Source organism: Lagopus muta, chromosome 20, assembly GCF_023343835.1.
Source record: "Lagopus muta isolate bLagMut1 chromosome 20, bLagMut1 primary, whole genome shotgun sequence".
In the NCBI taxonomy this organism is placed as follows: Eukaryota; Metazoa; Chordata; class Aves; order Galliformes; family Phasianidae; genus Lagopus; species Lagopus muta.
This window is the reverse complement of record NC_064452.1, coordinates 4577285-4598552: the sequence shown is the minus strand read 5'-3', so window position 1 is coordinate 4598552 and position 21268 is coordinate 4577285. Positions and strand designations below refer to the sequence as shown.

At 56.7% G+C, this 21268-nt stretch overlaps 3 protein-coding genes across 4 annotated transcripts in view; all 3 read right to left on the bottom strand.

Moving 5' to 3' along the window:
- Window positions 1-9270, bottom strand: part of SLC43A2 (solute carrier family 43 member 2) — a 28484-nt gene extending 19214 nt beyond the window's left edge. Inside the window, exons 1-4 of the mRNA XM_048966784.1 lie at window positions 9195-9270; window positions 7377-7574; window positions 1045-1234; window positions 98-153 (exon numbers count right to left, since the gene is read on the bottom strand). Of these exons, the coding sequence (XP_048822741.1) occupies window positions 98-153; window positions 1045-1234; window positions 7377-7536 (406 nt within the window). The 5' untranslated portion in view covers window positions 7537-7574; window positions 9195-9270. The remainder of the gene's footprint in view (window positions 1-97; window positions 154-1044; window positions 1235-7376; window positions 7575-9194) is intronic.
- A 1955-nt stretch (window positions 9271-11225) lies between these two features.
- Window positions 11226-17456, bottom strand: SCARF1 (scavenger receptor class F member 1). Of its 2 annotated transcripts, XM_048966721.1 has the most exons (12): window positions 16308-17456; window positions 15596-15657; window positions 15209-15310; window positions 14597-15122; window positions 14008-14226; window positions 13788-13916; window positions 13614-13717; window positions 13381-13492; window positions 13181-13305; window positions 12941-13078; window positions 11626-12630; window positions 11226-11509 (listed from the first exon to the last, which is right to left on the bottom strand). In XM_048966721.1, exons 1-11 carry the CDS (start codon window positions 16730-16732, stop codon window positions 11654-11656), a joined length of 2919 nt encoding a protein of 972 aa, XP_048822678.1. In that variant the 5' UTR covers window positions 16733-17456; the 3' UTR covers window positions 11226-11509; window positions 11626-11653. The 2 variants fall into 2 exon arrangements, with proteins under 2 accessions (XP_048822678.1, XP_048822677.1); XM_048966720.1 differs by having other exon boundaries at window positions 11226-12630.
- A 58-nt stretch (window positions 17457-17514) lies between these two features.
- Window positions 17515-21226, bottom strand: LOC125702890 (Rab interacting lysosomal protein). The gene is made up of 8 exons (XM_048966722.1): window positions 20957-21226; window positions 20587-20710; window positions 20236-20357; window positions 19882-20073; window positions 19640-19806; window positions 19389-19511; window positions 18017-18100; window positions 17515-17771 (listed from the first exon to the last, which is right to left on the bottom strand). The coding sequence occupies exons 1-8, from the start codon at window positions 21203-21205 to the stop codon at window positions 17630-17632; spliced, it is 1203 nt and encodes a 400-aa protein (XP_048822679.1). The 5' UTR covers window positions 21206-21226; the 3' UTR covers window positions 17515-17629.
- Between the last annotated feature and the right edge of the window lie 42 nt (window positions 21227-21268).

The window sequence follows — 21268 nt, the reverse complement described above, 5'->3', positions numbered from 1 at the left end:
TCTGTGCACCCCAAAAATGCAGCCATGACCCCAAAGCCCACCCTGAGGCTCTCCCCAGCCCCAAAACCTGCCCCAAACAGCACTGAGGCCCACTCACTGTTGGGGTTGCTGGCACCATATGCGATCAGCACACAGGACACAGCAAAGCAGGCACTGAAAGGGAAACAGAACTATGAGTCTCCTGCAGAAAGCTTGACATGGGCTAAATCATATCTCCCTCTCCTTCCTTAGCACCTTGTTGAGCAAGCTCTGCACAATTTGTGTAAGAGGGAGCTGGTGATTTGGAAAGAAAAAAAAACTAAGGAAATACCCAAAGATTACAGAGAAGCCTTGCACAAGGGCTGAAGCAGCAACATTCCCTCCCACGGCTGTGACACAGCTCTGTCTGGACCCAAAAGCATTTGGTTTTCCAGCACAGAGCTTTACCAGCCTTCCCCTCGAGGTGACCAAAGGCAGCAGCAGCCCTGGTCCTGCAGTTGCAGTACTCCTCTCAGGTAGCTCTGAGTCAGACTTGCTCTGTTTTCCCCACCCTGCCTGGTTTCTGGTTCTGAAAACCCAGCAATGCTGGGATCCAAGTCACTATTACCCCCACATGCTATTACAAAACCTGCAGATGATCTGGTTATCCAATTCAGAAAGCAACACAGATGCCAAGTGACAAAAAAAAGGGACGGCAGGCAGGACGTGCCTATCCTGGAGTTAAGTCTCCAGCTTACTAGCTCTGATGTAACATCTTGGGTTTGTGCCTCTCAGGACACAGCCCCCAGCCTAAGGAAAGAGCTACCCACTGTGACTCACAAGTGACTCCTCTCTTTCCCCAGGCTCCATCTGTCCAGGGAGCTGAAGCTCGGACACCGAGTCTCAAACCCTTCCCTGACGGAGCAACTCACCGTGCAGCCCCAAACCACCCCAGAGCTGCTCCAGTGCAAAGCCAGCAGCTCCCATTCCAATCCCCCTATTGTTCCTGAGGTTGCAGGGTCATTGCCAACAGGACCCTAACAGCCCCCATCCACCCCCAGCCCACCCTGTGCCCAAAACACCAACCTGCCGAGCAGCCGCAGCTTGCGAGGGCCGTACTTATCCATGACGATGCCCAGGGGCAGCGTGATGGCACTGAGCAGGAAGGAGCCAATGGTGAAGGCCAGGTTCAGCATCTCGTCCTGTGCGTTGCATGAGGGCCATTTGTGCTCTGTTGTGGTGCCGTTCTCAGACTCGGGGCTGTCGGTGAAGTTCCCTGCATGGGGTGATAGAGGAGCATCGCTGCAGTGTGTTGGGATGGGGAGATAGAGATAAACCCCGTGATACACTGAACCTATTGAGTGGGGATATTCAATTGTGATTATAATCAGTAAGAAATGGACAAAGGAGAGAAAAAGAGCAGAAGTTGAAGTTGATGAGCTCAGCTGGGAGTAGCAGGAATCAATCTCCCACCAAGGAGCAGCAGGGCAACAACTCAAGGACAGGGCAGAACCACCCGAGGACAGAGCTTCGTTCATTTATGAAAGGAGGCCCCTGCAATCACAGGGCGCTGCCTCGGTAGGACAGCAAGGGACAAACACAAAAATAAAGCCCTCCCTGAGCAGTGTGTCATCACAGATTTTTTTCTGAGCTAAACTGGAAGCTCTCACAGCAGACAAATCAGCTATTTCAGGCCCTGACACTGAGCTGATGGGAGCTGGCACAGCTTGAAGGACGAGCCTCCTGGCCTTGCCATGCAGGGGACATGGTGGCACAGCCACCCGGATGGGATGAGCAGTGCTCCTACAGGCATGCAGCTCACCAGTCACTAATGAACTGATGAACTCGCAGCTTCTGCCCCATCATTAGCATTTTCTCTTCTTTCTGAGAAGGTTTAGGCCATGCAGATCGGTTACACCTCTGGCTCTCTGGTCGTGCCTTCACATGAGGAGCTGCGCATGCAGACTCCCACGCTGCGCAGAGCTCGTGTTGTGTAACAGGCACAGAAACAGGACAGGGAGGAAATATAGGAAAAAGAGAGAAGTTCCCTTTTCCCTGCAGCAGCAGTTTCAGTGCCTCTTGTCACAAGTCCATCCCAAGAATGCTTACATCCCCTACAGCAAGCATGTGTGCCTTTAGACTTTCATTAACCCAGAGCACCCATGCGCTCCACCCCTCCTTCTCCCTGTGCTTATCTGTCGTCTCTGTAACCTTTGCTGGGATGACAAAGCACTTGCCTTTCTTTTTTTTTATACTGCTGCAGCAAACCAGCGACAGAAAGCACTCTCTCCCCTCCATATTTAATAATTGATCTGACAAAGTTCAGTACTAAAGGAAAATTAGAGAGAGGAGACACCTACGTGTGAAGCAAAACCAGAAACTGCCAACGAGCTGCAGTTAATTAGCAGGAATCCCTCATATCCCAGTGCCTAAATGCTCTCTGCTTGCTGTGCTCAGCACCCCCTCGTGCCACTCCACGTCCCCATGGATCACACCACCCCATCCCCATCCGCCCAGCCCTGGAATCACAGCAGTGACTGGTCTCATCCTGTTTCTCCCAGCTGCCATTTGCACCCTGCTTGCCCAAACAACCCTCCCGGCTCTGTGTCAATGGCAAACAATTGCAGACGTCACGTATGAGCAGCAGCTCAGAGGCTGATGTCAAACCTTCCTCTGCCCCCTCCCAGCCTTCTGCAAGGTGCCCCCATTCATTTTCCTGCAATACAGTGATCTCAAACTGTCTGTGATCAGCGATCACTGTTCCTTCCCCCCTGCCATTTGCTCCTGGTAGATAATTAATCCATTCTTCTCTAACTATACTAGCTATGGATAGGCAAAGTGTCAGATGAGGCCCCAAAAGCACCATGTCCCACCACCATCAGCATCCCTGTCGTAGGGTGGACAACAGACCTGAAATGTACCTCTAGAAATCAGCCTTGGCAGAGCTGGGAGCCCTTGTAGTTTGCACAGAGCCCCTAAATCCTCTGATCAGCCCCATGCCAGGCTCAGGACCCTGAGCACCGCTGCCTGACAGCATTCCGGTGGGCCAGGAGCTTCACCCACAGCATCCCAGTTTCTTGGGCAAGTTCATAACAAGCAGAAGTGGACTAGAGGCTCAACTGAGACAAACAAGGAGGGGAGGGGGGGAAAGAGTGACGAAACTGCAGCAATTTCCATGTGTCAGCACTCTGCAGAGCCTGGAAGGAGGGTGGGGAGACACAGGCAGTGCAGTGACCTTACAGCAGCACGTGTCACCAGCCCTCAAACCTAAAGGGACCTCAGAGCAGAAATGCTTGGAGCTGGAGCAAATGTATTGATGTTAACATGTTGATGGACACAGTCACAACGTGACCCCAAGGAACAGCAAGAGACAGAGGCAGCACTGCAGCAGGATGGAGCAGGGCACCCAGCACCTTGTTTACAGCAGCTCTCTGCCAGTTCCAAGGAGGGGCCGGGCGATGTGGAAATACAAATTGTTTGTGAAAACAGCAGCAGCCCCTGAGCAACAAGAGAAGATCCAGCAAATTGTAATGGAAATGATTCAAGCAGCCCTTGGCACCTTCTCATCCTCTTGGAGCTGACACCGTAAATAGGGCATTTTTGGAGAGGCGTACATGCAAGCCCACCTGCGTGCCATGCAAACTGACACTGGGCACAGCAGCACGGAGGCTCAGGCCATGCATGGTCACTGCTTTCTGACCAACAAGCAAGAGGCTGCAAGTCTTTATCAGCAATTACAAGAGCAAAGTGCCTGCTTTTACAGCTCTCCCCTGCAAGCAGCAGGATTTCGGCTGCCCAATTAGTAGTTGGAGTTACTATTTAAAGCATGGCAGAGCTTAGGTGAGAGGAAGGCTGCCTTGGTAATCATTTATGTCAAGCTCATCTCTGGGATTTGTTCAGGCTGCAACATTTAAAGCCATCCTTCCTCCCAAATTAAGAGCTGTCGGTTCCAGCAGAGGGTCAATTATTAACTGCTCTTTGCCGACCTCTCTGAGTCTGCAGGAATGAGCCTGGCTGTTCCAGGGGCTGCTGCCATCTCACACCAGCACCAAGGATCCCTTTCATCTTTGTAGCTTAGATCAGAGAGCGAGACAGCCCCAGCCATCCCAGTAACAACCACAGCACACAGGGCCTCACCTTCCTCTTTTTTGAAAGAGAGCAAAAAAACAAGCAAAAAACCAAAAAAATGAGTGAGGAAGAGAAAAACAAACAACAGGAGCAAAGTCTGGGAGCACTGGTTAAAAAAAAGTCAAGGCAAAAGGCATGTGCAAACAGCCGATCTGCTGCCTGCCCACATAAGAACATGTTTTCTCTTTTTCAGGATGGTGTCATCGTTCTGGGAACTGGGAGGAGATGTTCTTGCTTTACACCGCTGCAAACACCATCGATTTGGGTTTCCCTCTGATTTCACCTCCAGGATCTCTCCAGGCACCTGGCGAACTCCCAACCTCACACACTGCTGGGTTATTTAACCCCCATCTGCTCCCTGGCCGTGGCCCCACTGCACAGCAGCTCTCACCCCACGCTGACACAGCCAGCAGCTGCAGCTCAGCACGGCGTGCTTCCTGTAGAGCTCAAACATCCACCACGCTCACGCTTTTCCTGTTTACAGGGTCGCACACGCAGCCTTTCCACAAGCACTCATCACATCTCACCAGCTTGAATGGGATAAAAGCAGCTGTACAAAAATTCTTTTTCCTGCACAGAGAAGCTGTGGATGCCCCATCCCTGGAGGGGCACAAGACCACGCTGGATGAAGCCTGCGCGGCCTAAAATGGGGACGGGGCCCAGCCTACAGCAGTGGGGGTTAAGCTCAGTGATCTTTGAGGTCCCTTCCAACCCAGCCATCCCATGGTTCTATGATTCAGGCCGCATCTCCCACCTCAGATCCCAAGCTCCCACCACAGACCCTATGGCTACAGCTCAAAGCCAAGCTCTGCACTCTCTGCCCTTGCCTGCATTGAGGTGTGTTGTTGACCTGTGGTGAGTGAATCAGCTTATCTCATCTCTTCGGCTTTCCACAGCCCCATTTTAGAGGTCCCCTTCCAACTGGCTCCTTATCTCTGCTCTTTGTGAGCTAATTATCAAGTTCAGTGTTCTTTTTAACATGCTCCAGAAATGCCCGAGACTTGAGCTTCCCAATCCCAGCACTGCGAGTCCCCGAATGGATCAAATTCCCAGCAGCTGATAAGGCCCAAATCCCGATAAAGAGCACAATCAGCATTTGCTACAGCTGGTTAAAGGCCAAGTAGTAGTGTAGTAAAATGCAAATGGGAACAAAGTGCCACCACCAGACTCCTTGTCAGCAAATTTCAAGCATGCTTCTCAGTGCGGTCAGATCTGCCGGCTGGAACGGGTAGAGCCCTCCACTCAAACCCTGTTGCAAAGCTGCTTTACAAATATTTGCTACTTCGATGTAAGCTTTGTGGATGCCCACCTCCACTCCCATACAACAGAATGGACACGCTGTGTTTGTGAGGTGGATGAGCATAAGCCAGAACCAGAAGCTGAAGGCAAGTGGAGAGAGGGGGATCTCAATGGGAAGGCCATGAGACCTTCATGAACAGCAGTCCCTTCCTGGGCAGCTGCTGCTACCTGCAGAGAGGAGACTGCAGGAAGGACAAGGTCTAGTTTTGTCTTTTGCTGGAAGATACCACGAAGCACAGAGCTTTTGCTGACAAACACAAAGCTCTGCCAAGAACCTTTGGCTCATTAGGAAGAGTCTTTTTTTTCCCCTCCTGTTTTGCAACGCATGCACACAGCAACATTAGGAACAACAAGTGCCCAAAGGCTACTAGTTATAACTTCTTTCTTTCCACTAATCTGCCAGCCAAGGGCTGCACGAGTCATTGGGTTATGCTGAGAAAGGAAACCACTAGGATGCCCTAAACTGAGCAGGGGTCAAACTCAGCTGGGTGCCAAGAGCCCTGCAGCCACCTAGGGCTGCACCAAGGGTGTGTGTCCCCAGCGCTGTGAGCTCTGGCTCCTCTCTGCCTAATCCCTGAGATTAGGGCAGTGGGGACAAAAAACAAATAAAGGAAAATGAGTAAGCAAGGGTGAGCTGGCAGAACTGGTCCTCCATGCCCATCGCCTCAGAGGACATTTGAGGACGCCAGTATTTGAGGCCGATGGAAAAGCCTGAATACCTGAATTCCTCCTAGGGAGGAAGCCGTCCCACCCCAGGGCACAGTCTGGCACCTGGGAGAGGCCATTACCCCCGGGGCATAATTCCAGCCCCACACGTGTGCACCATCCCTGCAGCATAGGCAGACCACAGCCTGCAGTCAGCAGGGAGAGGCCAAGGCAAACCTCACTGATCTGGGAGAAGTGGGCAAACTGAATGCAACCAAAGCAAATAGCAGCAACGTGGGACTCAAGCAAAGCATGGTTACCATCTCTGGGCACAGTGAGGAAAGCAACTGTGCTTGGAGACAGTCAGCATTTGCTTATCAGCTCTTCTGTGCTTTATCTCGATGGCACGTAGCCTCCACCTAGGTTTAATGGGGTCTTTCACACAGGTCTGTGACAGTCACCATTCCTGAGTGAAAGCACAGAGGCCTGGAATGACAGGCTGTCCCTTGTATGCTCTGGAGGTGTAAAGGCATCACCACACCATGAGCACAGGGCAGGAAGACAACCAAGCCCTCAGCTACAATCAGGTGCAGCCACCCAGGCTCAGCAACTGCAGCCACACAAAGAAACAACCCTCACAAGCAGCTGGTGAACAGGAAACACTGTGAGCAAGGGAAGGAACAAAGCATCATCCCACCTATTCACAGCCACTTGTTGCTTGAAGTTGGTTTCCCCACATCCTCAGATTTTTCCTCCCTATTCTCAGCCATTACCAACTGTGGGTCCACACTCCTGTTTTCCAGCTCCCTTCCCTTCGCTGCTTCCTCCTCCATCCTATGCAACCAGCCCACAACTGGATGAAGCCCCAACACTCAGCCCCTGCCTCCCCTTTCCATTCCCTTTTCAGCACACACAAACCCTCCTCAAGAGCCATCATCCCCCAGAGCCCCTCAGTGTTCCATTGGCCTTTCCCTGTAGAGGTCAGCCAGGTGTCCACGCAGATGGAGAACCCATGGCCAAGTGGAAGAGAATGTCCAGAAAAGCTCCTTTTCCATTTGGTCTGCAAAGCAGCAGCAACCTCAGCCACACAACGCCATCACAAGGATGCCAACTAGTTTGGAAAGGAGCATGCATCCCATCTCTCCATCCCAAAACTGACCAAGGCCTCAGACCTCCAACCAACCTACAGCACCCCAAGGCAGGGAATAACACCGGTGAACCCCAGCAGCCATTCTTATGGAATCATTAAGGTTGGAAAGATCTGGTCCAGCTATCAAGCCATCCCCAGTGTGCCCACTCAACCAAATCCCTCCAGCTCTACCCCCGGCTCCTCACAGCACCCTTACCTGATTCGTGGCACAGGTAGGAGTAAAACCCTTCTGCCTTCAGCATGATGAGCAGGGACCCCCAGCCCAGCAGGACAGCTGAGAAGAGCAGATTCTCAATGATGGCAGTGAATGCCATCCACCAACGCCGGCGATGAGCGGTAGCAAGTGTGGGTGCCATGGCTGCGTGGGAAGTGCAGCCTCGTCCCGAGCCTCAACCTGCAGGGAGCAGAGCAATGGTGGTGAGCTGAAAAACACAGCATATGCTGTGCAAGGAGTGCAAAAAAATTGCCTTAAGGAAATCTCTCCACTGGAAAGCAACAAATGAATGAAAGGCATTTGAGCATATAGAGTAAATTTGCAGGTAGTGGCTTGCTAGGTGACCAGGAAGGCAGATGGAGCATGGGTGCCCTTTGGAACAGCCCCTCAGTGTGCCAGAGCCACTCTGCAGGGCTCCATTCCACCTCCTGAGCAACAGGTATGAAAGCACAGCAAGAGCCTGCTCCAATATTCCATCCATTTATAGGGCAGTTAGGAATTGTGTGCCAGAGTGGGGGCTGCAGCTCTACAGCAGCTCTGCTTTAGGTCAGGAGCACAGATCAGTGCTGGGAGGTGGCTGTGAGCACAGCTCCTATGTGTGTTTACAGCACAGAGGGATGGGCAAGGAGCCCTTGTTGCTAATCAGCACAGCGGGACGCATCCTGCCCCACAGTAGCTGTGCAGATGGCTGGGCACACTGGGCTGGGATGGCAGCACGTGCTGTTCCATCTCAGCACACTGGCATCCCCAGGCTGCCCCGCAGATGCTGGGGATTAACAGCTCTATCCCCACCTGTCCCAGACCCTGTGGCCAAGAGCAGATGGAAGAGCAGCCCTGAGTAATCGGGGGAGCTCCAGAGAGCCCCAAGAAATTCAGCACTGAGGTCATATAGCAAGTGGCCATTTTAGACAAGCTGTTCCCCCCCCCAGCTTAGAGCATGCCCTGATAAGGCGCTATAGGGAAATCAGCGAGCTGCATGCTGCAGCCTAGAAGGGTTTCTCGGGGCTTTCCACGGGGCTGAGGCCCCAGCACAAGGCAGCAAGAGAACAAGGCCACCCTGCAGAGCCCCCAGCAGCCCCCCTTACACCCCCCACCAGCGCGCAGGCCCACAACGCGCTTCCTCCACGCCTCCTCTTCCTCATCCTCACCCCATGCAGCCGCTCACCCACCGCCCCCAGCCCAGCACACGCACAATCCCCGCTATGTACTCCCCTCTCCCTTTCTCACTCCTCCACTTCCCCCCAAATCCCCCCCCACCCCATTTCCCCACCAATTCCCTTCTCTCTCCATTGACACACGCTGCCCCCCTATGCACAAATCTCCCCGTGCATCCCTTTTCCCCTGCCTAATGCATCCACCTCACAGAACACCACTCCCCCTTGCCAATCCCCTTCTCCACATTAAAGCACACCTCGCCCTGCCCCCTCTATCCCCGAGCCCCATCGCAGATACACCCCTCCACCCCCAACCCCACTGCACCTCGATATTCTCCCCTATGCAAACCCCACCCCACGCAACCCCCCTCAGAACGCTCCCACCGTGCGTCCTCTCTTATAGGATGTGCTCTCCTTAAATCCTTCCGCACATCCCCTTCTTATCTTGCCCCCCCGCCCCAGCGGAAAATAAATAAATAAATAAAAAAGGGGGAAAAAAATAAAATAGTAAAAAAGAAAAACACTAAGAACAAAACGAAGCAAATAAAAATAACGACGATTAAGAAATAATAATAATAATAATAAAAAAATAATAATAATAATAATAACCAAACGAATAAAATCTCGCGCTCGCGCTCCCGCTTACCCCCAGCCCCGCTCCCACCGCTGTGCGCGCCGCCGCGGTTCCACCCGGTGTTTTTTATCCGCCCTCCGGAGCAAACAACCGCCGCCGCTCATTGGCTGCCGCCTCGACCAATAGCAGAGCTCGCCGCCGCCGCCGGGGCACGTGCCGGGCCGCGCGCCCCCGGTACTCCCCCTCTCCTCCCCTCCCCCCCCCCCCCCAGGAGTCCCTGCCGGTACCGCGCCGGGGCTGCACGTAGGAAGCGCTGAGCGAGCCCTCCAAAACAGCCCCCCCGATCCCCAGGCGGGAAGAAGCCGGGCGTGAACGTCCGGAATGAATGGGGAAGTATATAAGCCACCTTTTGTGGACCCCCGGAATGAATGGAAGGAGGAAAATGCACCCCCTGTGGACCCCACAGACTCCTTGTGGACTCCCGAAGTGAGTGGGGAAAGGAAAACCCCAAAATGAATTGGGAAAGAAAAATGGATCCCTTACGGAGCCCCGGAATGAATGGGGAGAGGAAAATGCATCCCAAAGTGTCTGGGGAAAGAAAAATTGACCCTTTTTGGAACTCCAAAGTGAATGGAGGAAGGAAAATGTCCCCTCTGTGGACCCTCAGAATGAATGGGATAAAACCAACCCCATCCCCATCCCAACAGGCACTGTGGGACTGTGATCCCACCAGCCCCATAACTTGGGCACTGCCTGCAGCAATTTCCCAGCTTCTATTATCTTTCAGTGGCCCTGCTGCCATCTGAGGTCCCATCCCCAGAGAAAACACCATGGGGAGGGGGGGATCTGTTGGCCAAACGGAGCTCAGAGCATGGAAGTGTCTATGGGTTTGTTCAGCAAAAGCTGAAGGTCTGGATGGACAGATGGATGCAGAGAGTCCAGACAGACAGATGTGCACCCACCAGTGCTGATGGGGCTGCGGTGGGTGTGCAAAATGAAGCTCCCTGCTGGGGAAATAAGGTTTGTAACAGCGGGACGGTGGCTTTGGGCCAGAGCAAATGGAGAGAAAAGGCACAAATCAAACAAACAGAGCTGTGCGGGGCTGGCGGGAGGGGGAGGGTGTTGGTGTGAGGCCACGGGAGCTCGGAAACACGGGAGCTGTGCTGGAGGGAGCGCAGCAGGATTTGGCTCCGCTGCTCTGGAAGGAAACGAGGAGCTGTGGGGTGATCTGCTGCCCTCTATAAATACACCAGGGAATGAGTAAACAGCGGGGAGGGAGGGAAAGCAGTGCTGGCACAGAGACCTTGTGACACGGAGTGACTGGGGCTGAAAGTGGGATGTGGCATCCTGGCTGGCTGGCTCACACCTCCACGTCCAGGGATAAAGCTTTGCGGGGCATTGGAGGGCTGTGCAGGGCTGCGCTGTGGCCAAAATCTGCTTGTCTTCCTCGTGCCATCGCTGTGGGGTGAAGGTACCTCAGCTTTGGGTACAGCAGTGTGCAAGCTTTGCAAGTAGCAGTGATTTCTCAAAGCGGGACACTTTTTCCTGCACTGGGACATTGCCAGCTGTCTGCAGGCAGTGCTCAGAGAGGATCCCCAACGTGGTGGTGGCTTCAGGCTGAACGTATCCGACTGCTAAAGGCTGCATGCAAATAAACCGTGGGTCTTTCCTTGCCTTAAAATAGCTTCAAAACAAGGAGTGGCCTGAGCAGAGCTGAGGGCTGCACGTCCTGTCTGTGCCCCAGAATATCTGGTGCTACACACACGATGGTGAGATCCTAGAGAGGAGTGCTGGAAGCTGCTCTGCGTGGGCCTATGGGGATCTGGTGCCTCACACCACAGGCAGGCTCCCATGGGAAGCAAAAGGAGAAGAAGCAAACCCCACTCTGCACAGCAGCTCCTTGCCCAGCTGTCCTGAACCCCAAAACCCAAATCAGCAAGGTGTGCCCTCCCCTCCCACCCTGTGCTCTCCATCCCTGTTACTGAGAGCTGAGAATTGCTTGAGCGAAACCAGAAAATGAAACAATAAAACAAAAGCCTAAAGGAGCTGGCAGCTGCCCTGCTTGGGGCAATATTCCTAACATGGTACAGCTGGGAAACCAACCTCCTTTGGTAACATTTTATTTCCACGTTGCGCCACTTGAAATAACAGAAGGACGTGCAACAGAACTTGTAGCACCTATATACATCCGAACCCAGCTCCTGGGAGGGCTGTGGCTCCTCCAGCACCCAGCAGCACCCTCACCACCTCTCAGCACTGTGGTGATGCAGGGCAGGGCACCCACAAAAAGTCATTTCCCATCCAGCTTTTGTGGAGGACATAGAATGGAGGAGGTGGAAAACAGCTCCGAAGCACCACGACCTGCTGGGGCTGCACACAGCTGAATGCTGCATGAAGCACGGCACGAAGGGAAGGGCAATAAGGGGAAGGCTCCACATGCCCAGCTTGGGGAGGATCTTGGCTCCCCCAGGCTGGGGACAACCCAAAGGGTCCTGTGGGTCACCTTGTGCCTCAGCCTCAGGTCTGGGGGCTCAGGTGGTCGCAGGGTTGGTTGGTGCATCCTCATTTCTGCTGCTCACATTCTCATATTTCGGCTCTTCCTGCTGGGCAACCTGGCCTTTCGTTTCCACGCTTAGGGCCAGCTCAAGGCTTTTGCCACTTTCTGCAGCACCCAGGCCCTCACCAACCCCATCCTGGCCCCCAGTGCTTTTTGTTGATTCCAGTGGGAAGGACTGTCTCTTCCCAGGAGGATGCTGCTGTTTTCCAGGGCACAGCTCACTGGGAGCCCCCGGCACACTCTCCCTCTGCTTGCAGCCATTTGCCGAATCCCTACGCTGTGCCAGGGCCCGGCGGGGTGGTTTTTGGATGCCTTCCATGCTCCTCCTCACCATGGGCTCCTCCTTGGCAGCCCACCTTCCTCTCTGCAAGCTGCCCAGCCGCTTCAGCACAGCCTGCACCGGACCCTCAACACCCCCCTCAGCTTTGGGGTCCTGCCCAGCCGTCCCCACCGTCATGTAGATGGTGGTGACGTTGGGCTCTTTCCTCTTCCCATCCCAGCTGCCCCTTTTTGCAGCTGCTTCCAGGGCTTCTACCCTTTGGGCCACGTGTCTGGTGCTGGTGACCATCCGTCGGCGGCCCCCTGGTGTGGCCCGAGGTGATGGCCGGTGGCTTTCATCCCCTTTGCTGAGGGGATCAGGGCTCTCGTAACCATCACTGCCTGCCTGCTCAGCGGGGATCTCGGCCCCCACATCTCCTGCTTGCAGGGACAGCTTGGATGGCCCCCACAGGGCTTTTGGCTTCCGCCCAGGGCTGGGGGTCTCCGCTGTGCTGAATTTCGTCCCCTCAGCAAAGGAGACAGAGGGCCGCTTGGCCTTGGCAATGCTGGAGGTGCGGGGAATGGTGAAGGGCTGCGAGACATCCTCAGAGCTGAAGGCGGTGGGGTCAGGGAGCGCCTCGCTGGGGGGGGACATCCCGGCCTGCAGCTCGGCCCCTGACAGCAGTGGGACCCCTGTGGGACAAGGAGTGGGTGTTAACCCCAGGGGTGGGGGCACGGGCAGCCCTCGGCCTTGGGGATGGGGATTAGGGCTCAGGGATGAGGATGCTGGTGCCATAGGGTTGCCTCCAGGAGCGCGTTAGGAAATGGGGCTGCAGGGCACATCACACTGCATGAGGCCAAGTATGGCCTTGGCTCGTCCTTGTGGAGGGGAAAATGAGGGAACGAAAATAACAGCCTGGGCTGAGTGCATATCCTTGGAAAGCACAAGGGCTGTGGGGAGGGGGACTGTGCAGCAGGGAGGAGATATGGAGCCATGTGTCACCTTCTCTGGGAGGGACGGAATACTCTGGCCCTTCGTTGTCGGTGTCGAAGGAGGAGAAGGAGCTGTCTGAAGCCCATGCAGCTGATGGCGACTCGATGAAGCTGGGGTTGAAGGGGATTTCTGCATCGTGGTGGGAAACTGGGGAGGAGATAACAAGTAGTTGAGGTCTGGTGGCCATGCAGAGGGGCTGGGCAGGCTCCATGCCACAAAACAGGGCTGGCAGCAGGTCTGCTTTCTCACCTGTGACTTTGGGAAGCTTGGAGCTGTTGAGGGTGAAGCAAGGCATCATAGCACTGATATTGGCCAGCACGCCCTGCACGTGGTGTTTCATCCTGGCCACCACATCATCATCCGGCACGGCTGCCCTGTGTGGGGATGTGGCATGAAGGGGAGAAGGGGAAAAAAGGTTCGACAGCGAAGGGGAATACCTGCACTGATACCTGTCTCTGGCATCTGCAGGGCCAGCACCGCAGCAGCAGCAAGCAACACAAAGCAGGAGCAGGAGGAGAGGGATGAGGATGGCAGCAGCCAGAGCTGCGTGGTCTGACAGACCTGTGTGGGGAAGATGGGATCAGTGTGTCCACAGATGGATCCACCGCAGCATCCCTGTCCCAGGTAAGGATGTCACGGACCCTCACCCAGCACCAAGGAGTGACTTTAGGGCTGCTCTTACTCAATATGCAGTTGCCCTGTGCAGGGTGGCAGGTTCCTCGTGAGCACTGGCAAGGGGAGGAACAGTTCACCCCAAAAAAGCCCTCTGGGCAGGTGTCGTTACAGCTGAAAGAGAGAGGAAAGGAGGAGAAATGCCCCCAGGACCAGCAGCTCCCAGCCCTGCTCCCTATTTTACCTGGCTCCCCAGTAGCCAGCCTGGCAGAGGCAGTCACCTGACACAGGGTCACAGCTCCCCCAGACACACTCGGGGCACAGCAGCTGGCATCCATCACCAAATGTCCCTGCAGGGCAGGAGCTGTTACAGCTGATGGGAGAGAGAGAGAGAGAGAGAGATGTCACCAGGACCCCCATCACCAGCACCAATGCCCACATTCTGCCCCTACCTGCTGGGTTACCTGGGTCCTGTCCAGCCAGGCTCACAGCGTGGGCAGGAACCGGTCTCTGCATCACAGATGTCCCCTTGCCGGCAGTGTGGGCAGGGCTGGAGGCAGCCTTGGCCATAGAAGCCAGGCGTGCAGCGTTCCTTGCACAGGGTCCCATTCCAGCCAGGCTGGCACTCCAGGCAGAAGCCATCCACAGATGAACAGAGCTGGTTGTGCTTGCAGTTCCCACAGCTGTGTGGTCACAGGGGCAGTGAGGCCTCAACCCCCCCCCCCCAGACACAGTTCTCCCCACACAGTTGTATTCAGTAGCACTTGGATTTTTTAGAAGATTCCTGATGGCATTTAAGGTTCTATAGTAACCCCAGGGCAGAAGCCTAGCAGGGATAAACACTGTATTATTGCTCTAGGGATGGTACTAGGATTTTAGGATGATGCCAGAGCCCTCCTTTGGCGTTAGCAGGATGCTTCTTAGGGGCAACACCAATGCTGCAACCACTCACAGCTCTTAACCCCCACCTCCAGATGCATCTCCCTGCACAGCCAAAGGGATGGATGCAACCACACCGACCCCCACCCCGTGTCCCTGCTGTCACCAGCTCACCTGTGCACGCACTGGGACCCATATGTCCCCGCTGGGCAGGGGTCCTGGCAGCTCCTGCCCTGGAAACCTGGCTCACAGCTGCAATGCCCATTGAGAGGGTTGCAGGAACCACGCAGACAGTCGCAGTGCCACTGGCACGCCGACCCCCAAAAACCAGCCTTGCATTTGCAATTGCCCGTCTCCTGGGCGCAGGGTGAGAGGTTGCAGGAGCACTTGAATCTGCACTTCCTTCCCCACCAGCCCAGCCGGCAATGGCAGTGCCCGGTGAGGGGGTCGCAGCGCGAGGTGGCGAGGTTGCACTGGCACTGCTTCTTGCAGTCAGGACCCCACCAGCCCGGCTCACAGCGGCAGGCTCCAGTCGTGGGGTCACAACGGCCGTGGGGGCCGCAGGGGCAGCGGAACTGGCACAGCTCTCCCCAGCGCTCGGGGTTGCAGGTGCAGCGCCCGCTCTCCGCCTCGCACGTCCCACCGGGGTGGCACAGACAGCGCTGCTTGCAGTCGTGACCCCAGTACTGCGCAGGGCAGGCTGGGGAAGGAAGGAGATAACAATAAGATGACGAGGAAGCCCCCAGCACCCAGGGCAGGCTGCTAGGAGGGGGGCGAAGCACTCACGGGAGCTGCAATCTGCACCAAAGAAGCCGGGTTTGCAGCGGCACAGCCCAGGTCTCACGCACACTTCTTCCGGCCCGCAGGCTTCCTCCCCTTCGCAGAGTGCTGTGGCAGCAGGGTTGGCATGTCACAGAATCACAGAATCACAGAATTGTAGGGGTTGGAAGGGACATCCAGAGATCATCGAGTCCAACCCCCCTGCCAAAGCAGGTTCCATGTCACCGGGTGGGACCCCACCACCCCATCCACTGCGGGGTCTCCCCCGTTCTCACCACCAGCACCAAGAGCACTCGGGGCTCCCTGCAACGCTGCAGGGTGGGCAGCGAGGAGAAGAAACGTGGGGATGAAGATTTTAGGGGACAAAGATTCCAAGTGTCGCCCATCGCTTACCAGTTGTGCACTCCCGCCCTTCCTGCTTCCAGCCGGGGCAACACGCCAGGTTCACGGCAAGGCTGTGGGACAGAGTGGGGCACATCAGCCATTGCCCAGGGCTGGGGACATTGCCTTCAGCTTCAGGGCTTTGAAAAAGAAGCTGAAGACGAATGCTCTCCTCAGGCTCGGCCTCACACACGGGGAAGCCATGAGGCTGCGGGGGCTCGCTCAGGAAGGAAGCCAGCAAAATAGAAGGAAATTTAAGTCGTTGCTGAGCTTCAGGGCTGGGTTCTGGAGCAGCAGTGCTTAATACTGCTGCCACTGCAGCTACAGAGCCCAAATGGATCCCCCAGTGTTTTGGGAGAGCTTTGCTAGTACCTAAAAACACTGACACAAATGCATTGCGCTGATGGAGATCAATGAGAGAGGAAACACAGCCATAAAGCAGCACGGCCATCTGCCCCAAACACTGTTTGGGATTTGCTTCCATTTTGCATTTCTGACAGCATTAATGGTGATAGCATTACCAACACTCCCACGTTCCCCCATTGTCCCCAGGCTCTCCTGGAAACAACCCCATGGAGAAAGGATTTGGGTGCCCAGAGCCCCCGACATCACTGTGCTCCCTGTGCCCATGAGCTGCTGGGCTCCACCCACAGAAGGACACACGGAGGATCCCACCTCACTCTACCTGAAGGCCCAGGGACAGAGGGGATGCAGAGTCACCTACCTGCCCACCTTGCAGACATTCCTGCCGTTGGGGTCGAGCTCCTGGGCAGAGCCCTGCACCCACAGCCACAGGCAGAGCAGCAGGCGGGTGCTCGCCATCCTGCCGGGGCAGCAGCGTCTGTCCATCCGTCTGTCCGTCTGTGGGTTTCTCTCCTGTGGCTCAGCCTCTTCCTCCCACCAGCCTTGGTTTCTTCCTGAGGAAACGCGGGAGGAGGCGTCCCAGCCCCACGCCAGGGGTGCAGGGGGAAGGAGGAGGCAGGGAATGCCACAGCCTTGTCTGCTGCTGACCTTTGCTGCCAAGGGAATGCACGGCACAGGGCTCAGCCTTCTCACACAGGGAACAGCACCCACCGGGCACTGCCCCATGGCCCACCCAACTGCCCCCTGAGGCTGTTTGAGCCGACATCCTTCATGTCCCCCAGGCATCCACCTCCCCTCTGCTATCCACCCCAGGGCACAGCCAAGCCTTCTTCTGCAGTCCTGGTCCAGGATGGAATTCGGTGTCCCCCAGGAACGCAGCGTGCCCTGGGTTGGCCTAAATCCAGGCAGGCTCCAGGACCTGCTGCCGCTGCTGGCTCCATCCCACTGCACGTCCCACAGGAGCTTTGTGTCAGCAGATGCACAGGAAACACCTTTTTCCTTCCTGAGCACAGCCAGCCAGGGTTTCCCCGTATGGGATTTAACTCATGCGCCTCCAACGCTGTGCCCCAGTGGCCCCAATTCCCACCATGGGTCATTAGGAGCACCCAGAGCCTCTGTCCCCAGCCCAGCTCTGTGTATGGGCTATGGCACAACCACAGCTGTGCTGGGGAAGAGCCCCCAAAGCCCACCGAGCTGCTTGCCGGGCTCCTTCCAACACAAAGACAGAGCAGAGGTTGCAGTGGGCACCTCGTCAGAGAAACAAGAGCCCAGTTTATTTTTGACTCCAGTCCCAGAGCTGGGAAGCACCTGATCCATGCGGATAGCTGTGCCCCCATAAACACGAAGATTGCTGAACTTTTCCAATTCCCAGAAGCAGGAACAAGTCCCAGCACAAAACCAATTCACCCCACATTCGAAACGTGCTCCCAAAGGCCACCCAGCCCTCACCAGTGCGTGCTCAGCCCGGCATGGGGAAAACAGGGCAGCACCCAGACAGCTCTTCATCTTCACATTGCAGGGATGGGGAGATGTTGGGAAGGGATGATGTGAAACACCCACGTGGGGCAGGATGGGGCAAGGTGCCCAGAGGTGCCGAGCTGCTCTGTGCCAGCTGAGCATCCCAGCCATGCACCACACTGTGCTCTTTGGCTCCCGGTGATGCCACGGTCAGATCCAACAGGGTCAGAGTGCTGGTGCGCCTCGGTCTGGTTTGTGCTCTCCCACCTGCTCCTGCTGTGTGTCCAGTGAGTCGATGATTTCCCAGGCTCCGGAGCAGCTGGGCACGGGGGGGTCTTTGCTGCTGCCCTGATACCATAACCCAAAGCTGTGGAGAGAGCAGATAGCAGGCGTGGGGGAGAGGAGCCTTTCTAGGAAGCAGCTGCATCCCATCCTCCCTCCATGTGCACAGCTATGTGGCAGCCCCAAGGAAAGGCACAACCCCAGGATCCAAGCACACCCGTTCTGCAGCAGTGTCCTGGGATAAGCACTGAGCTGCTCAGCAGGCATTGGGCACACAGCTGAGCCAAAAATCTCCACCCCACCAGCACCTGAGTGTGGGATGGAACTTACAAGCTCCTGATTTTGGATTCTGGAGGCGGAGCATCCACACAGTCTGCACCTCGAGCCGGGAGCCAGGAGCCTTCCTCTTCGTCGCTGCAGCACAGAGTGGGAACAAAACCCAGGCTGAGTGCTGTGCTCCCCAATCCCTCACCATCCGCTGCTTCCCAAAGACACTGCTTTGTTCCCAGCCCACAGATTCCTTCTCAGAAGGCAGCTCCAAAGCCCAACACTTGTTCAGCAGCTGCTTTGTCCCAACTGGCCGCAGCAGCAGAAGCCACAGCCCACGCTGCAGTCTGTGGGCACCCAGCCCTGGCACACTGCTCAGGGAACTGTGGCTGCTGCCATTGCTTTGAGGCATTGAGGCTGCAATAGGGCATCCCCAGCCCTGCAGAGATGCCAGGGCTGTGCTTGAGCTCAGCCTCAGGGGTACCATCAGCAACACCAGCTGCAGCATGGGCTGATGCTGGGGACAGACCTGCAATCAGCAGGATGGCACCCCGAAAGATGGCAGGGAAGGAGCTCATAGAGCAGGAGCCACGCTGGGTGGGCAGGTGGTGAGCAGTGTCTCAGACTTCTGGGCATACAAGGGCATAGCTCCCACCAACGTGTTGAGGCTGCACAAGGAAAAAACAAGCTGTGCTGACTGGGGGAAACCCCTGCTCTCCTGAAAATCCCGTTCTGCCTCTCCCACAGCTCTCATAAAAGGTTTGGGCAGGTGGGGAGGATCCATCCCTACCCTAACCAGCCCAGACCGGCAAGTCCCAGCCACGAGTGTGGCCAAGCAAACCTGCCCTGCTTGCTCCAAGCAGCACCGACAGCAGAGCCAGGACCACTATGGGCTGGGATGTGGCCTCAGCTCCAGCCACAGATCTGCTCCAGGCCGCACAGACCCCCCTGCACCCCAATGCAAGCAGCAGCTGCAGGAGGTTGGAATAGCATAGAAGAGCTCAGCCCTCTTGAGACCTTTATTAAAACCCACGCAATGCAGTGAGATACAGCTCCGCTTCCCCTCCTGGTGCTGAGCAGATCTGGAACAAATGCTACCCAAAGTTGTCTTGCAGGGAACATCCCCAGTGCTATTTCCACAGCTCACAGACTACGTGCCCCATCACCTTTCCTCCCCACTGTCATATCCATACAAGGAAGAGCAGCACACATGGAGCAGGCGTGTGACATGTGACAATGATGTGAAAGCATCAGCAAAGAGCCCAGCCCCGCAGCACCGGGCCAGGGCACCCAGCACAGGCATTGAACCTTTGCCCTCTGGCGGGAGGCAGGGACAAGGCCAGAGCCCAGGGCTGATCTCTCACAGGTGCCACAGTGCACGGAAGCACCAGGGGCAGCGTGCAGGAGGTTCCATGCTGCCTGCAGCTCGACTCACCTACTTGCTGACTCCTCTGCTGTCCCCAGCATCTTGGCTCTGATTTTTCTTCTCTGCTTTTTGATTGTCGACTTCATCGCGTCCAGGAAGAAGCTGGGGATTCTCTCTTCATTCAGCAGCTCCCTGGAACAGAGAGCCCACGGGTTAGCTGAGAGCTTTGCAAGTAAATGCTGCCTGGGGCTGCCAGGAGCACTCTAATGGGTCATAAGGTGCTGCAGGGACAGGAGGGACGTGGCTCTTGGAGGGCTCACCGCTGGTAATAGGCCAACTCCTCCTGCACCAGGAACAGGTTGGTCTTCAGCTCGTTCCGCTCCTGCAGGATCTGCTGCAGCTCTTCCATGGAGAAGCAGCACTGAGCCGGGCTCCTGCTCGCATCCTGGCACTGCGGCTCCTCCGCAGGCAGCGGTGCTGCTTCTTCCTGAGGATGGGCAGCATGAGGGGCGAGCGCAGCCCCCAGAGCCGCACTCTGGCAGCCCCAGGTCCCCCAGCTCACCTGGCTGGGCTGTGGCAGCGGTGCCTCGGGGGCAGCCCTGCTCCTCCTGCTCATTTCCCTCTGGGTTTGCAGCACAGCGGCCTCCAGGTCCGACTTCTTCTCCAGAGTGCTCTTGAGCTGCGCCTGCACCACGGCCACTTTGTGCCGCAGCTCCTCGTTCATGGACATGAAGCGGTGCAGCTGCTCCTGCAGCTGAAAAGGCAGTGACAACCAGGAGTGAGGCACAGCAGCACTGCTTGGCCACCACCCAGGACCTCAGCGCAGTGTGGGAATGGCATCTGCCCCAGCGGGATCACGAGTAGCAACAATCAGCCCCAGGGGAGGTGACATGAAAGCAGGTCCCCAGGCACTCACCGCCTCCGTGTCTCGGCTCTTGCAGACGATCTCATGAGCCTGGGCACGAAGCTCATCCCTCTGCTTGTCCACCACCTCCTTCAGCCGCAGCATCACCTCTCGTTCCTTCCGCACCGTGCTGTCTGTGCCCAGAATGGGGGAAGGAGTGTGAGCGGCTCCAGGGACCCAACGACATCCACGGGATGCCTGTCCCTGCCACCCTCCTGTCACCTCCTGGGATCTCAACTCATGCCAATGTGATTCTGCCCCAAAACTTATGGGAGTCTTGAGGACTCCACGGCTTGCAGAAGGCAGCGCTCCCATGGGGACAGGCGGCAGTGGGAGAGCACCCCAAGTTCACCAGACACCCACCTTCCTGGTGGTGGCTCTCTGCCAGCTGCCCCAGGAGCTGCTGGTTCTGCTCCTCCAGCTGGGCCAGGCGGCCTCGCAGGGCTCGCTCCCGGCGCTCGGCCTCCCACAGCCTCTGCTCCAGGTCCTGGGGGACAGGGACAGCCGGGTCAGGGCCAGGCTCAGGGGGGCTGGCGACAGCTTGGTGTGAGCCGCGCCAAGGAACGAGGGACAGTCAGCTCTAAGCCAACCCCGAGGGACGGCACTGCCCCCAAGGACACCGCCACGAGGATAAACACCAAGGAAGGAGGGCCACGCGAGGCACTTGCCCGCAGGGACGCGGCAGAGGAAGGCACTAGGGACAGCCCCCCGCTCCCAGCATCGCCCCGCTCACCTCCGCATCCTGCTGCTCGGCCAGCAGCGCCTCACCCTCGGAGCCCACCGGTGCCACCAACGCCTCCAACAGCTCCAGCAACCGCACAACCGGCGGCACCAATCCGGCCACGGCGTCGGGTCCAAAGCGGCCCGAGAGACGGCGCAGTTCGGCGCCCAACGCCTCCGCCATGCGGTAGACGTGCGGCGGGGCCAGGCGGCCCGGAGGCGTTCGCCACAGCGGCTCCGTGCCCTGCGCTGGCTCCGCCATCGGCCCCGCCGCCACCGGACGTGGCCCTTTGAATGCTCCGCCCCGTCCCGCCCCGTCCGGAGC